General features: G+C 35.7%; 2 protein-coding genes across 2 annotated transcripts; both read right to left on the reverse strand.

The window, feature by feature from the left end:
- Positions 1-5,216: 5,216 nt before the first annotated feature.
- LOC111373845 (putative late blight resistance protein homolog R1B-14) lies at positions 5,217-12,516 on the reverse strand. Its single transcript, XM_022996426.1, has 3 exons — positions 11,892-12,516; positions 9,013-11,303; positions 5,217-5,488 (listed from the first exon to the last, which is right to left on the reverse strand). The coding sequence occupies exons 1-2, from the start codon at positions 12,327-12,329 to the stop codon at positions 9,051-9,053; spliced, it is 2,691 nt and encodes an 896-aa protein (XP_022852194.1). The 5' UTR covers positions 12,330-12,516; the 3' UTR covers positions 5,217-5,488; positions 9,013-9,050.
- On the reverse strand, positions 6,206-8,461 carry LOC111373832 (putative late blight resistance protein homolog R1B-14). The gene has a single exon (XM_022996412.1). The coding sequence runs from the start codon at positions 8,387-8,389 to the stop codon at positions 6,206-6,208; it is 2,184 nt and encodes a 727-aa protein (XP_022852180.1). The 5' UTR covers positions 8,390-8,461.
- Positions 12,517-14,975: the final 2,459 nt, after the last annotated feature.

Raw genomic sequence — 14,975 nt, forward strand, 5'->3', positions numbered from 1 at the left:
ATTATTGGATATCAAAACCTAACAATCTCCACCTTGATACCTAATAATCTGCAAGCAAACAAAACACAAAGTTTATACTTGCACAATCAAGGTAATTCAATAAAAGTGGTATCATAGACCTTACCTCATGTTTCAAACTTGAAATACATACCATACCTACTCCATATACTCACTAGGGCTAAGGACAACAAACTCCGAAGTAGGAACAAGTATTCACAGTAAACAAATAATCATGCGATGAAGCTATTATCTAGGATAATACACAGATTTTTTCAAAACCTCATTCACATAGAGCCAAAGATTAACACCAAGTTAATCGGCACACAATCAAATACATATGCAACAAATGTATAAATGACCCCACGAAAGATCTCACAACACTTATCCTATCCCATTTCATGTTACTCCCACCTCGGGAACACATATCTCTTCTCATCACCCACCATGCTTACTAGATAATCACTCATTCAAGTCTAACGGCAAGTCACACATCACTTCTTCCAACCTACGTGGATAATGGGTCTCCACCTTATCAAAGTAATAGAAGTGCCTCTCTCACACTCCACATGTACATGGTCTCTTTCACAGATAAAGGATTCAAGACATTTGATCACATCTCCACTCATAATCCAAATGTTACACTTCATATCCCCAGTACAAACCACAGTGTACCCTTAGGCATCTATACTCCACCATACCAAAGACACACAACTCACTGTTAATGCATCCTAACTCACTATGCATGCAAACAATCACACAAATTAATCACATTACCTCAAATTCATGCAAACACACTTATCAAACAAATTTAAATGTTACATATAATCATGCAACATAATCAGATAATCACACACATGCAAAAAAGATCACACACAGATGCATATGCAGTAACTAGGCTTACTCTTAATAAGCCTCACTAAGGTCATAACTCGACCCCTCAACCACATTCGTCCCACCTCTCACATTACCCTTCTGCTTATCCTTCTTCTTAGGACAGTCCCTAATAAAGTGTCCAGACTTACCACAGCTGTAACACCGTTTACCACTAGACTTGTCCCGTCTCTTGCCCTTCTTCTTACTATCTTCATCACTCGAGTCACCACTATTTTGAGCTCTACCCAAATTCATTTGCTTAAACTTCATCATACTCCTTATCATCTGTAACTCACCACTTCTCTTATCTTCATTTTTAGCCTTAATTTTCATTTTCTTACTCCTAAGTGAGTCTATGACAATTGCAGGTGTTAGGGTGTCCCTATCGTGCTTAATTTCATTCTTAACCTCTCTATATAAATCAGACATAGAATTAAGTAAGATAATTGCTTTATATGTTTTAGATACCTTTTCAACACGGTTAACAATGTCTTGAACAAGTTTGTTAAAAGTATCCAGGTTGTCGTCAAGATCATTTGAAAGACCCATTTTACAATTGAAAAATCCTTTAAGCAAGTACAACTTATTAGAAGTAGACTTAAGCAAATATAAGTCCTCCAACTTTTTTCAAAGTTCTTTTGTAGAATCTAGTTTTCCAAATTTTCTCAAGACATTGTCAGATAAGTGTAAGATAATCGAAGTGTAAGCAAGTTCATCGTATTCCTCTTTTATGTGTTTCTGTCAAATTTGCGGGAAATTTGCCATGGCCTTTGAAATTTTTTGTTGAACTAAAATCCCCTTCATCTTTTGTTGTCAAATTGAAAAATCTCTTTTCCCATTGAAAATACCAACTTTGAAATGTGAAGACATTTTTGGAAAAACAGAACAACTAAATGCACGATAGGTCATACGAAGTAATCCTACGACCACAATATACACCGTTCTAGATTTTCATGGTTTCATAAGATTCACAATCTTAAATCAAGGGAATTTTCGAACGGGTCAAATCCAGGTGTTCTAACAGGATAATTAATGCAACACGTATGTCAACAAAAATTCAAATTTTCACGTAATGCAGTCTCACACAGTGACTATATGACAATTACAGCACAAAATCAATTACCAACTTGCAATCAACTTCAACACTTCAAATAGGTTAGATAATTCCTGAATTTTCTAACACAAGCAATGATAACCCCTAATCCTAATTATCACCCCATACGATGATCTGCTAGTGCGATAATGTAAAAGTTTCAGCCAAATTACCAGAGCGGACCTATCTGAATCCATAAATTACGAGAGATGCGAATTTGCTGGTTTAGGGCCACAATTATTTACCCTAAAGTTCAGCAGATATGCCAACACGAATGTCCAGCAACCAATAGCCAAGTGTTCAGAGACAAAATCATCCAACTTTTTTTGTATATCTTGAAACTGAAAACTAACACCATCGCAGGGTTTGTCTTGTCGTCCAAAGAAAATTGCCTGAAGATACTGTCGTCAGAGGAGACCCCACGCGCTGCCACATGTCCACGTTGGAGATCCATCCCCCGGCTGCCACGCACCCACGGTTCAACCACGTGCCACCCACTCTGGTGTGCCTCGATCTGCTGAATATGCCGATGGTCTTGGTTTGTCCGAAAGGTGAGTAAATTCACCGAAAAATGAAGAAACAGATTTGGTAAAAAAAATTTCAACTGGATCGATCCGATTTCTGCCTTCCTGCAAAATCTCAGACCAGTTTTCAATCTATTTCGGGCTAGAAATCCACCAACAACCTTGCTCTGATACCAAATATTGAAAAGTCAACCTCCAATTGGTGGAATTTCGAGCTCATTATACCAATATCAATACACCCAAGCAATTACGACCCAAAACCTTAAACCTCTTCCACACTCCGGTCGCTCAAGATTTGTACCTACCTAGGACACAAAAATGACGGTGTTTGTAGCCACAAAGGACAGAGAAGAACAAGAAGGCACGGCCAAGGAAAAGCACAAAGCAAAAGAGACAGTCTCATTTTTCTCTCAAAACACAAGACAAGGCAAACACGTAAATTACAAAAGAGAAGAGAGCCAACTTGCCAACTTATATAGGTTAGGTTAAGGCATAGAGATGTGCCAAGCCCAATAAAAATACGACAAGGGCCAACATACAAAAACCATCCAATGAGTGTAGAAATCGGGCCACGAGCAACACTAATTAATTAGTTGCTTCTAATGACCCAAATAGTCTTAGGGTCGGATTATCAATCTTGGGTGTTGATATTTATTTTATCCAACATCAGTTTAACACTATCGCCTGGATTATAGGGTATCAAAACCCAACAACTTGCCTTCTAAGTTCACAATAGAAAACATCGTCATCTTCCTCATGTTCTTCAAATTCATACGAGAAAACCTTCTTTGTATACATTTCTTGTTTAAGATTGCTATGGAAATTCATTGAAGGGAAATGCTTGAAATTTTTGGTTTGAAAGGTTGCGCGTTTTTGGAATGTATAGTTAAGAACCGGAGAGAAAAGGTGCTTTGATAGTGGTAAATTTTCGAAGGCAGTAGAATATGGACTTTTCAGTCGTGGTCCAAATGCAAAGAATATGCCTGTTTTTGTATTTATATTTATCAAAGTGATCTATTTTCTTTAGGTCATATCTTTTGTGGGATAAACACGTTGAAGTGAGAAAAGGTCAATTTGGAACATTCCAAATCTTAATTTAACTCAAAATAGTCTTCAAGCTTGGTTGTTTGTGATAAGCATCGAACATATTTGCTACAATCGGACATGACACTAATAGTCGATATCTTTCGGTGCAGGTAAATTTGAGGCTGAAGCTGATGCTAGTTTCGAAAGCTTCATCATTTTTAATTATGTTTATTGATTTTGGTTCTTTAATGTTAGAACTATTTTGGTCTTTTAGTATGACTCTAATGTTTAGAGTCTATTAAAACATCTTGTTTTCCTACAATTTTTAAGGTGGTTATTTATAATTATTTATTGAAACATAACAGATTGCTCTTCAACTATGCACTGCATCTCTAATTTGTGCGTGAATTCGCGTTTGTGATCTAGTACTTATTCTTGTTTATGCTTTCACTTGCAACGTTTAGTATTAAAGACCAATCTACGCTCCTGGATCGAGGAGAATATGTGAGAGGTCATGGTGCCAAGGTTGGCACATGTAGCCAAATTGATTGCCCATCAAGATGATGGTGTTATTAGCAATAACTGCAAAGGACAACATTTTAGTTTGTTTGACCTCTCATGGGCAGGGCCGGCCTTGGCATAAGGCAGACAAGGCAACCACCAAGGGCTTATGATTTTCTGGGGCACCTAACTTTCTAGCCTTGTCTAGTAAATGTCATTGTTGCAACAGCAGAAGTTTCTGTATTGCAGGTTGAAGACGTTAAAGATAGGTCATTGTTGGGCTTAAATATTATTTTTCTTTTTTCTTTTATTTATTTATTTTTTTTATTTTTTTTGAAACATACGCTCATATTGATTAACAAGATATTATTCATAGCCCATATAGGCTACCCCATATACCTCTTAAGAAGTTAAGAATTCTACAAAACCGATTACAAGCACCTGGTTAGCAAAACTGATTGCAAATGAAACCTATTTGTTGTTGTTTTGTTTCGAATTAACATGGATATGCCATCGGGGAATTTGTCATCTGTGATGAGTTGAAAATTTAAGCTTGATCATAGTCCCAAGACTCCCAACCTTGTTCACAAATGGTTTAATTTATGTTTAAGGTGTTATTTACGTTTAATTTTCATAAACATACTCCATACTTTGACATCTACTTTCAGAGTTGTAGATTCGTTCGCTTTACTAGGGTGACCTTTTGGGTGAATGATAAAAAGTCCAATGTTATACAATCCAATGATAAAAAATTGGATTACGAATCTACAAAGTTAAAATTTTAGCAAACTTACTGTGGTGGGTAAATTTTCATGGAGAAGTTTCTAAAATTCGATATGTACTTTTACTATTTACTTTTTCAGCAAACTAACATACCATGTATCAATTTTCAAGTAGTGGTCCTTTTGTAAAAAAATTATTTTTAACACCCTCCATATCCATTTTTGAAGTACTATTACGTCTGTAAAAAATTATGCTCAAGGGCCTCATAATCATTGATTGCCTAGGGCCTCAAAATTCTCGAGACCAGCTCTGCTCATGGGTATAAATGAAGATGTGCAATCGACGGACATTATAGGGTACCGTGGATGGTCAACAATACCAGAGAAAACAAAAGATGATCTCTTGTTTATACTTCCGCCAACAGCACACTATCAATCCACAAGACAACTAGCACATATAATAAATACTCATCAAGAAAAGGAAAATGTTGTCCTAAGACAACCACAAAAGCAACTTCAAAGTAAAATAAAGAGATATAGACAAGTTAAAATTACAGCAGCAGCAACACAAATTCAACCAAATGAAATACAAATTTTCTCAAGTTCAAGATACTGTAAAATAAAGTGGAATAGATTCTTTTATTCAAGCAAAGCAAGTGCAACAAGACTAGGAAGAGTAAACATGGATCCGTGCATCTAAACTTCATTTGTCCAACACCCTTGGCATCATTGTTCATCGGAGAATCCACCTGCACAGATCATAGAGTCAATTATGTATGAAAAGAAAAAATGTAAGAATTTAAACATATATTTATCTTTTTCTTTATATTTTCTGCCCGCAAATTACAAATCAATTGCAGCCAGTTTGAATAATATTATAAGTTTTAAACCATGTTTATTTCAGAATCACAAATAATTAAAGAATTGATTTAAGGTTGTTCATCTAATTCTACTCAATATCTGAAATATCTAAAAGATGAGTTCCTACCTTTTAGCTGGTGTCATTTGAGAATTTCAGAAAGTTCTCAGTTATACATTTCGGAAAAATTTTACGCACTAGACTACAAATAAGTTTCAATAGTATGCAAGATAAAAGCAAGAAAACTCCTGCCTGCAGAACTTGTTATCTTGGACTTCTACTTCGTACAACAGAATTCAGCATCACATTAAGGAATATGATTCATGTCCATACTTAGCGATGGAGCATGTAAAAAGATAAGTTTTATGTACATTCAGAAAAAAGAAACTTGGAAATCCTAACAATTGTTTGACATACCAGTTTAGTAATAAAAAGGAAAGTTTTTTATGGTGCACCAATTTTGAAGAATTAATTCAATCTGGATCTTCATATAAAATTTTGCTCCTTGAGTTCTCAATGGTAGTACAATTATGAAGCCAGGAGAGTAACTAGATTAAAAAAAGTTTTACCTGTGAAGGAAGCATTTTTGAGCTCGAAGGAATGGAGGTCATTGATCTGGAGGATAAACGGAGAGCTTAAATACAATGCCTTTGTTGCCTTGCTTCTCAGCCTCATCTTTCATCGTTTTCTTACACTGCTGGATTTTCCGGGCAGAAGCAGCAGCTGATTTGGTGGTACAGTACAAGTCAATTATCTGGAGGCTTAAAACATCTGCAAGGCTGACTGGGACTGCTTCGAGGCTAGTGCAGTGTTTAAGATAAAGACTCCTGAGTCTTGGGAAGTGATGAGTCGAAGCATGCCAATGAACTAAATCTGTCCTTCCAATAAACAAGACTTTGAGAGCACGGAAACCTCCATCCTCTGGCTGCCACCACTCTCCCTTGAATGCATTGTCTTTCAACTTTAGGATCTCAAGGCTTTCCAACATTCCCAATGTAGCCATTTGACTCCAATCAAGAAGGGTGTCTGCCAGTGTTAGTTTCTTTAGCTTTGGTGGAAATTTATACCTTTGGGGAAGGCCAGCTAGTTTGCCTTCCGAAGGAGGCAAAGGAAATACATCATTTAATAGCTTCAAATTTTCAAGGTAATCCAATTTTCCCAGGCTATCAAACAAACTCGACACACCTTTGGATTCCAAAAGTTTAGCTAATTTGCCACGAATACCCAATTTCTTTAGGTTTGGAGCTCTGGCAAATACATCTTCTGTACAACTTTCAGGTGAGATTGTAGAAATTGTTTTTAGGTTAGCATTTATCAGGGAATCATCTTTACTTTTTCTTGATTTAGCAAGAGGACCTGGTAAAGATGTGGACGCGTTTGTTTTTAGATGCCTCAATTGAATCATCTTCCATATATCTCCTTTGATTTCAAGGGTTCGTTCTGAAGTCTCAACTATAAGAGTTTGCATGTTCCAAAGGCTAGAAATGGGAGAAGGAAGGATCTTGAAATTGCTGGACAGAACAAGATACCTCAAATGAACGAGTTGAGCTAGATCAGTAGGAAAACGAGTGAAAAAAATGGGTTTAGCATCTAAAACCCTGAGCAATTTAAATGCTCCAGGGATGGAGGAAGTGTGTTCAGCTTGCAGAATAATTTCTTCAGAAGAGAAACACAAGAAAGACCGAACACGTGGACCAAATGGTTTTGAAGAGATATAACTCCAAACACGGGAATGAATGCAAAGGCGACGATACGATTCCAAGTAAGGATTGGAAGACGAATAGGTAACTTGATCAAACCGTTTAATTTCTTGGAAGAAGTTTTCCTCTGCAGCTTGATTCTTGCAGAACACGTGTAGCATGTCATGAACATGGCATGTTTTAACTTTTCCATTTGACCTCCGTTCTCCAACCATGACTAAATTCCTGTTGACAAGATCGTCTAAGTACTCCTCTGCAATATCCTCCAAGCTCATTCCCTCCTTTTGTTGTATGAATCCTTCAGCGATCCAGAGACGAACCAATTTCCACACTGGGATTTGGCAATCTTCTGGAAACATCCCGAAGTAGAGAAAGCATGCTCTCAAGTAATAAGGTAAGTGATTAAAACTCAAAGTTATAAAACTGTCCATACGTTTCTCCTGATCCATGGCAATATACGCATCCACACTTTGAGCAACCTTTTCCCACCAATAACTTTCAGTACCTTTTTCCAATAGAATTCCTCCAATCACCACTAGTGCGAGCGGTAGTCCGCCACATTCTCTGGCTATAAGCCTTCCAGGTTGTATCAACTCCTTAGGGCATTCCTCTGCACCAAGTGCCTTTCTTTGGAGTAATATCCAACTTTCATCAGAATTTAGAAAACGCAAATTATGGGGCTCCCTGTTGGGGTTGGCATGCACAGCCACTCTCCTGATACGACTAGTCAGTAATATTTTGCTTCGCTTCTTATTTCTGGGAAAAGCAATTTTGAGATCATTCCAGGCATCTTCAGTCCAGACATCATCCATGACAATTAAATACTTCCCTTTCTCCAGGAATTCACGAAGTTCCTTAGCTATTTTTTCATCATTCATCTTATACATCTCATCACTTGGCTTAGCAAAATGACTCCAAATATTGAGAAACACTTCCTTTCTATTATATTCTTGAGAAACATAAACCCATGCTCGGTTATAGAATTCATATTCAATTTTAGGATCACGATATATCATTTTTGCCAGTGTTGTCTTTCCAAGGCCAGGCATGCCAATAATTGATATAACTTCGAGTTCATCAGGTCCTCCCATGAGTAGATTAGTAACAGTTTTTGCCTCATCTTCAAATCCCACCACATTGTCTTCCTCTACAATGGGAGCCTATATTATAGTGAAAAATGTTTATTTCAGAATCACAAATAATTAAAGAATTGATTTAAGGTTGTTCATCTAATTCTACTCAATATCTGAAATATCTAAAAGATGAGTTCCTACCTTTTAGCTGGTGTCATTTGAGAATTTCAGAAAGTTCTCAGTTATACATTTCGGAAAAATTTTACGCACTAGACTACAAATAAGTTTCAATAGTATGCAAGATAATAGCAAGAAAACTCCTGCCTGCAGAACTTGTTATCTTGGACTTCTACTTCGTACAACAGAATTCAGAATCACATTAAGGAATATGATTCATGTCCATACTTAGCGATGGAGCATGTAAAAAGATAAGTTTTATGTACATTCAGAAAAAAGAAACTTGGAAATCCTAACAATTGTTTGACATACCAGTTTAGTAATAAAAAGGAAAGTTTTTTATGGTGCACCAATTTTGAAGAATTAATTCAATCTGGATCTTCATATAAAATTTTGCTCCTTGAGTTCTCAATGGTAGTACAATTATGAAGCCAGGAGAGTAACTAGATTAAAAAATGTTTTACCTGTGAAGGAAGCATTTTTGAGCTCGAAGGAATGGAGGTCATTGATCTGGAGGATAAACGGAGAGCTTAAATACAATGCCTTTGTTGCCTTGCTTCTCAGCCTCATCTTTCATCGTTTTCTTATACTGCTGGATTTTCCGGGCAGAAGCAGCAGCTGATTTGGTGGTACAGTACAAGTCAATTATCTGGAGGCTTAAAACATCTGCAAGGCTGACTGGGACTGCTTCGAGGCTAGTGCAGTGTTTAAGATAAAGACTCCTGAGTCTTGGGAAGTGATGAGTCAAAGCATGCCAATGAACTAAATCTGTCCTTCCAATAAACAAGACTTTGAGAGCACGGAAACCTCCATCCTCCGGCTGCCACCACTCTCCCTTAAATGCATTGTCTTTCAACTTTAGGATCTCAAGGCTTTCCAACATTCCCAATGTAGCCATTTGACTCCAATCAAGAAGGGTGTCTGCCAGTGTTAGTTTCTTTAGCTTTGGTGGAAATTTATACCTTTGGGGAAGGCCAGCTAGTTTGCCTTCCGAAGGAGGCAAAGGAAATACATCATTTAATAGCTTCAAATTTTCAAGGTAATCCAATTTTCCCAGGCTATCAAACAAACTCGACACACCTTTGGGTTCCAAAAGTTTAGCTAATTTGCCACGAATACCCAATTTCTTTAGGTTTGGAGCTCTGGCAAATACATCTTCTGTACAACTTTCAGGTGAGATTGTAGAAATTGTTTTTAGGTTAGCATTTATCAGGGAATCATCTTTACTTTTTCTTGATTTAGCAAGAGGACCATGTAAAAATGTGGATGCATTTGTTTTTAGATGCCTCAGTTGTATCATCTTCCATATATCTCCTTTGATTTCAAGGGTTCGTTCTGAAGTCTCAACTATAAGAGTTTGCATGTTCCAAAGGCTAGAAATGGGAGAAGGAAGGATCTTGAAATTGCTGGACAGAACAAGATACCTCAAATGAACGAGTTGAGCTAGATCAGTAGGAAAACGAGTGAAAAAAATGGGTTTAGCATCTAAAACCCTGAGCAATTTAAATGCTCCAGGGATGGAGGAAGTGTGTTCAGCTTGCAGAATAATTTCTTCAGAAGAGAAACACAAGAAAGACCGAACACGTGGACCAAATGGTTTTGAAGAGATATAACTCCAAACACGGGAATGAATGCAAAGGCGACGATACGATTCCAAGTAAGGATTGGAAGACGAATAGGTAACTTGATCAAACCGTTTAATTTCTTGGAAGAAGTTTTCCTCTGCAGCTTGATTCTTGCAGAACACGTGTAGCATGTCATGAACATGGCATGTTTTAACTTTTCCATTTGACCTCCGTTCTCCAACCATGACTAAATTCCTGTTGACAAGATCGTCTAAGTACTCCTCCGCAATATCCTCCAAGCTCATTCCCTCCTTTTGTTGTATGAATCCTTCAGCGATCCACAGGCGAACCAATTTCCACACTGGGATTTGGCAATCTTCTGGAAACATCCCGAAGTAGAGAAAGCATGCTCTCAAGTAATAAGGTAAGTGATTAAAACTCAAAGTTATAAAACTGTCCATACGTTTCTCCTGATCCATGGCAATATATGCATCCACACTTTGAGCAACCTTATCCCACCAATAACTTTCAGTACCTTTTTCCAGTAGAATTCCTCCAATCACCACTAGAGCAAGTGGAAGTCCACCACATTCTCTGGCTATATGCTTTCCAGGTTGTAACAACTCATCAGGACATTCCTCTCCGCCAAGTGCCTTCCTTTGGAGCAATGTCCAACTCTCATCCGAAGTTAGAAAACGCAAATTATGGGGCTCCCTGTTGGGGTTGGCATGCACAGCCACTCTCCTGATACGACTAGTCAGTAATATTTTGCTTCGCTTCTTATTTCTGGGAAAAGCAATTTTGAGATCATTCCAGGCATCTTCAGTCCAGACATCATCCATGACAATTAAATACTTCCCTTTCTCCAGGAATTCACGAAGTTCCTTAGCTATTTTTTCATCATTCATCTTATACATCTCATCACTTGGCTTAGCAAAATGACTCCAAATATTGAGAAACACTTCCTTTCTATTATATTCTTGAGAAACATAAACCCATGCTCGGTTATAGAATTCATATTCAATTTTAGGATCACGATATATCATTTTTGCCAGTGTTGTCTTTCCAAGGCCAGGCATGCCAATAATTGATATAACTTCGAGTTCATCAGGTCCTCCCATGAGTAGATTAGTAACAGTTTTTGCCTCATCTTCAAATCCCACCACATTGTCTTCCTCTACAATGGGAGCCTATATTATAGTGAACAACAATCATATCAGAATTCCGAAAAACAAGGTGCCAATAGAGATCGGAATGCATTCAAGACTGTACAAAACAAGATTAATTGTAAACTCTTCACAAGAAAATATCTGCGATGAAATATCTCTATCCATGTCTATAAATTAATCTATAACTATTTCATAATCCTCTAACAATATTTAGTTCTGCATTTCATTCGACAATAGACTATGAAAGCCTGTCAAAGGCTCTGGGATTAGTAACCAAAAAATAAAAATGAAAATAAAAATAAAAGGAATCTAACATTTATATGACAAAGGACAGTTAATCAGATCCTTCAAAATTAGTGATAAACCAATCAATCCTAGAAACATCAAACACGATTGAAGATTGTATTGACTTTTGGTCAACCCAATTTTTGTTGTCAATGAAGTATCCAGTTTTCATGATTTTCACTAGTAGAGGCAATACTAAAAATACTAATACCAAGATCCACTCAAGATTAAGTACCAGACAACAGAGAAATTTTACATAATACCAACTTATAAGCTAACCCAGCAATATAGCTCTAAAATAACTTATTTTATTAGAGTAATTACCTTTTTCTCTTTTGCTTTGGTAGATCTTTCCCCATCTTGCAGTGCCTCAAACCCAAACTTCTTGTTGTCATATATATCCTTGACCTTGGCCCTGATGCCCTCAATCTTTTTCGCCACACTTCGAAGCTTTGCTGGATAATCGAATATATGAAAAGCCCTCTCGATGCTACTCCTGGACTTGTGCACAGCTGCCTGAGCAACAAATGTGTCCACAGTGTCTTCAGCTTCATAAACTACATCTCTGATTTGTTTCACCAATTCTTGAAGGGTGGCATTCTTGTTCCGCTTCTCTGTCGAGTCCTTGAGGAAAGCTTTGAACAAACTCAAATCATTGTACAGAAATTCCACCTGACCCTTCACGTCAAGAATCAGATTTGCATTGTAAAGAAGCAGCTGTTTCAAGTTTTCCAGCAGAAATTCTACAGCAGCATCAGACATTATTTCGCCGATTAATTCTTGATTAAAAGGAAAATCTAACTAGATGTTGTAGCTATACATGGTGTCAAGTGAAGATGATTTAAGCTTGAAGCTTGAAGAAAGAACTCAGAAAAAGCTTCGATATTTTCAGGAAAGTGCAGAGGAAATTGCTTAAAGAAACGAATTATTGATGCAACTTGACCAAGTCATTGTATAATCTTTTATTCTGAACCCCACCTGCCAACATATAAATTAAAAGCAAATGACAGATAAGAATTGGAATAATTTAAATTAGAGGTGTGTCTTCATTCGTTGAGTTGAAAGAATTGTGAAAAGTCACGTGCCGGCCCACATAAACGAGAGATAAAGTAAAGTTTCCTCGAAATTACTGGGAAGGTAAGTGGGAACGGTAACTCATTCGAAACGTTATTACCAAAAAAGAATTAAATAAATAAATAAAAAATAATGCGGAATGACTCGCGACTTACCATATCAACCTCAGTCCCAACACATGTGCCCCCCGTCACCCCCACCCCCAAAAACACCTACCACCCGGACTAGGAGTGAGCAACGGTGTGAATAATTCATCATTTTATATTTATTGCTAAGAAGTCGCGCTTGTTTTGGTAATCGAAGCAATTTTATATTTTATATTTCGTAGTGTCAATATTTTTATATAATAGTACCATAAAACATAGGTGCAATCGAGGATAAGTCTAACAGGTTAAACTGTGACATTTATTTCTTTATTAAAATAATAATTATTTGATCATAGCACTATAAAAATAAGTAAAAAAGGTTGATTCCCTCAATAAAAAAAAATAATTAATCGCAAGTGGATATTATTTTAATTGATGTAATTTCATGACTTAAAACACTTGGTATGTTTAAAAGACTTAGCCCCTATTTGGTTCTTATTATTTCCTCATTAAAATAAAAAATATGATTGTTATTTATCACATCAAATCACCAAATTTGTATTTCTATATTTTATATGGGGTCCGTAACGACTATATTTTTCATTCTTATTTTTCCAAAAATGAGAAACAAACGGGGGTTAGTGAAATCAATACTAAACTCCTTTGCCATCAAGCAACAAGATTACTATATCAATTTTGTTCTTCATATTCACAAAACTGAAAAGTTTGAAACAGTTTTAATGGCCTGAAATTTTGGTAATGCATGTTAATCAAGGTTAATATTGTTCCCATTCTGGAGAGGTCATATCGTCAATGTACAATAACTCGTTATTATTATTATTTTTTGCGTTCTATGCCTTGATTAGTAAAAGGGCTTTTTGAAATGTAAGACAGTGGTCCAACCACCACATAAGTTAACATTGGGCAACTCCAACCACAACACCATTGCACCATTTTTTGGTGCAAAATTGCTCCAACCTAACACCAAACTTTGCACCATTTTGGTGCAAAATGGTGCAAAGTGTAAAATATCCATTTTGCCCTTATTTAAAATTTCTCAAATAAATTTGTTGAGGGTATTTATGTAATTTGTGCTATATATTTTTTAATACAATAAATTATTATTATTTTTTATTAATACTAATATTATTTGTGTTTAAAATAAATTTAAAATGTAAGACATAATAATTAATTAATTAATTAATTAAAAGACGAAAACAATTTAAAATACATCAAACAAGATTATTTATTAAAGTTAACACGAAATATATTAAATAGCAATTTATGTTCTATGTTTATTAATTGTTCTATGTTTTTTATATTTATTAATGAATTTAATCTTTTCCGTAATTTAACGTAATTATTTATTAAGTAATTTATGTATTTATGAAATAATTAAATAAATAATATTTCAAATAAGTAGATTATAAAGAATAAAAAAGGGAAGAAAATGGTTAAATACTGTTCATTTGGTGTAATTTTTGATGTAATGGTTGGATATGAATTTTAATTTGGTACAAAATTTGGTGTAAAATGGTGCAAAATTTGGTGCAGGGTTAGAGATGGCCTTAGTCTAGAAGAGAAGCACGCTGTCTTTCTTTGATCCAACTCGGAAGAAAGAGCTATAAAAATGAGATAATGTCAACATTAACCTCACGAAAGTTTCTACTTTCTATTAAAATGAGAGAGATTCAAATTTACTTGGACACTTATCGATTGACTAATGCACTTGTGTGTTCAAATTGATGAACGAGCATATAATATATAGAGTAGAGCAAAATGCAAAGGCCAATGAAAGTGTATTACTATATTTTACATAATTCTTCACAAGTTAGCCACGGTTGTAACAGCATAGTATAATTACAACATAAGTTGGTTGTACTTTAGAGTGAATTACTTGTAAGTACTTATTTTGCAAACATGGTAAAGTTACATTTTTTTAAGATAATTATATTACCATCACAATTTTTATTTGTTACACCACGTTAGAAACATACCACAATTAAAACACATTTTGATAAATACACGACAACCAATTTACAAATACAACATAACCCAATCAAAATTATAAAAAGGAAAAATATTTTATTATATTTTATATTTCAGTATCAATATTTTTATATATTAGTACCATTAAAAATAGGTGCAACAAGGGACAAGTCTAACGCATTAAATTGTGCCAATTATTTATTTATTAAAATAGTAAATTATTTGATCATAGTAACTATGCTACACTAACAAAATGGGG

This window comes from Olea europaea, unplaced genomic scaffold, assembly GCF_002742605.1.
Source record: "Olea europaea var. sylvestris unplaced genomic scaffold, O_europaea_v1 scaffold1168, whole genome shotgun sequence".
Classification (NCBI taxonomy): domain Eukaryota; kingdom Viridiplantae; phylum Streptophyta; class Magnoliopsida; order Lamiales; family Oleaceae; genus Olea; species Olea europaea.

Excerpts from the sequence above, each read along its gene's own strand:
- LOC111373832 (XM_022996412.1), bottom strand. The coding sequence starts at position 8,389 with ATGGGAGGACCTGATGAACTCGAAGTTATATCAATTATTGGCATGCCT.
- LOC111373845 (XM_022996426.1), bottom strand. The coding sequence starts at position 12,329 with ATGTCTGATGCTGCTGTAGAATTTCTGCTGGAAAACTTGAAACAGCTG. Across the intron at positions 11,304-11,891 it reads CCAAAGCAAAAGAGAAAAAG|GCTCCCATTGTAGAGGAAGA; the intron begins GTAATTACTCTA and ends ACTATAATATAG.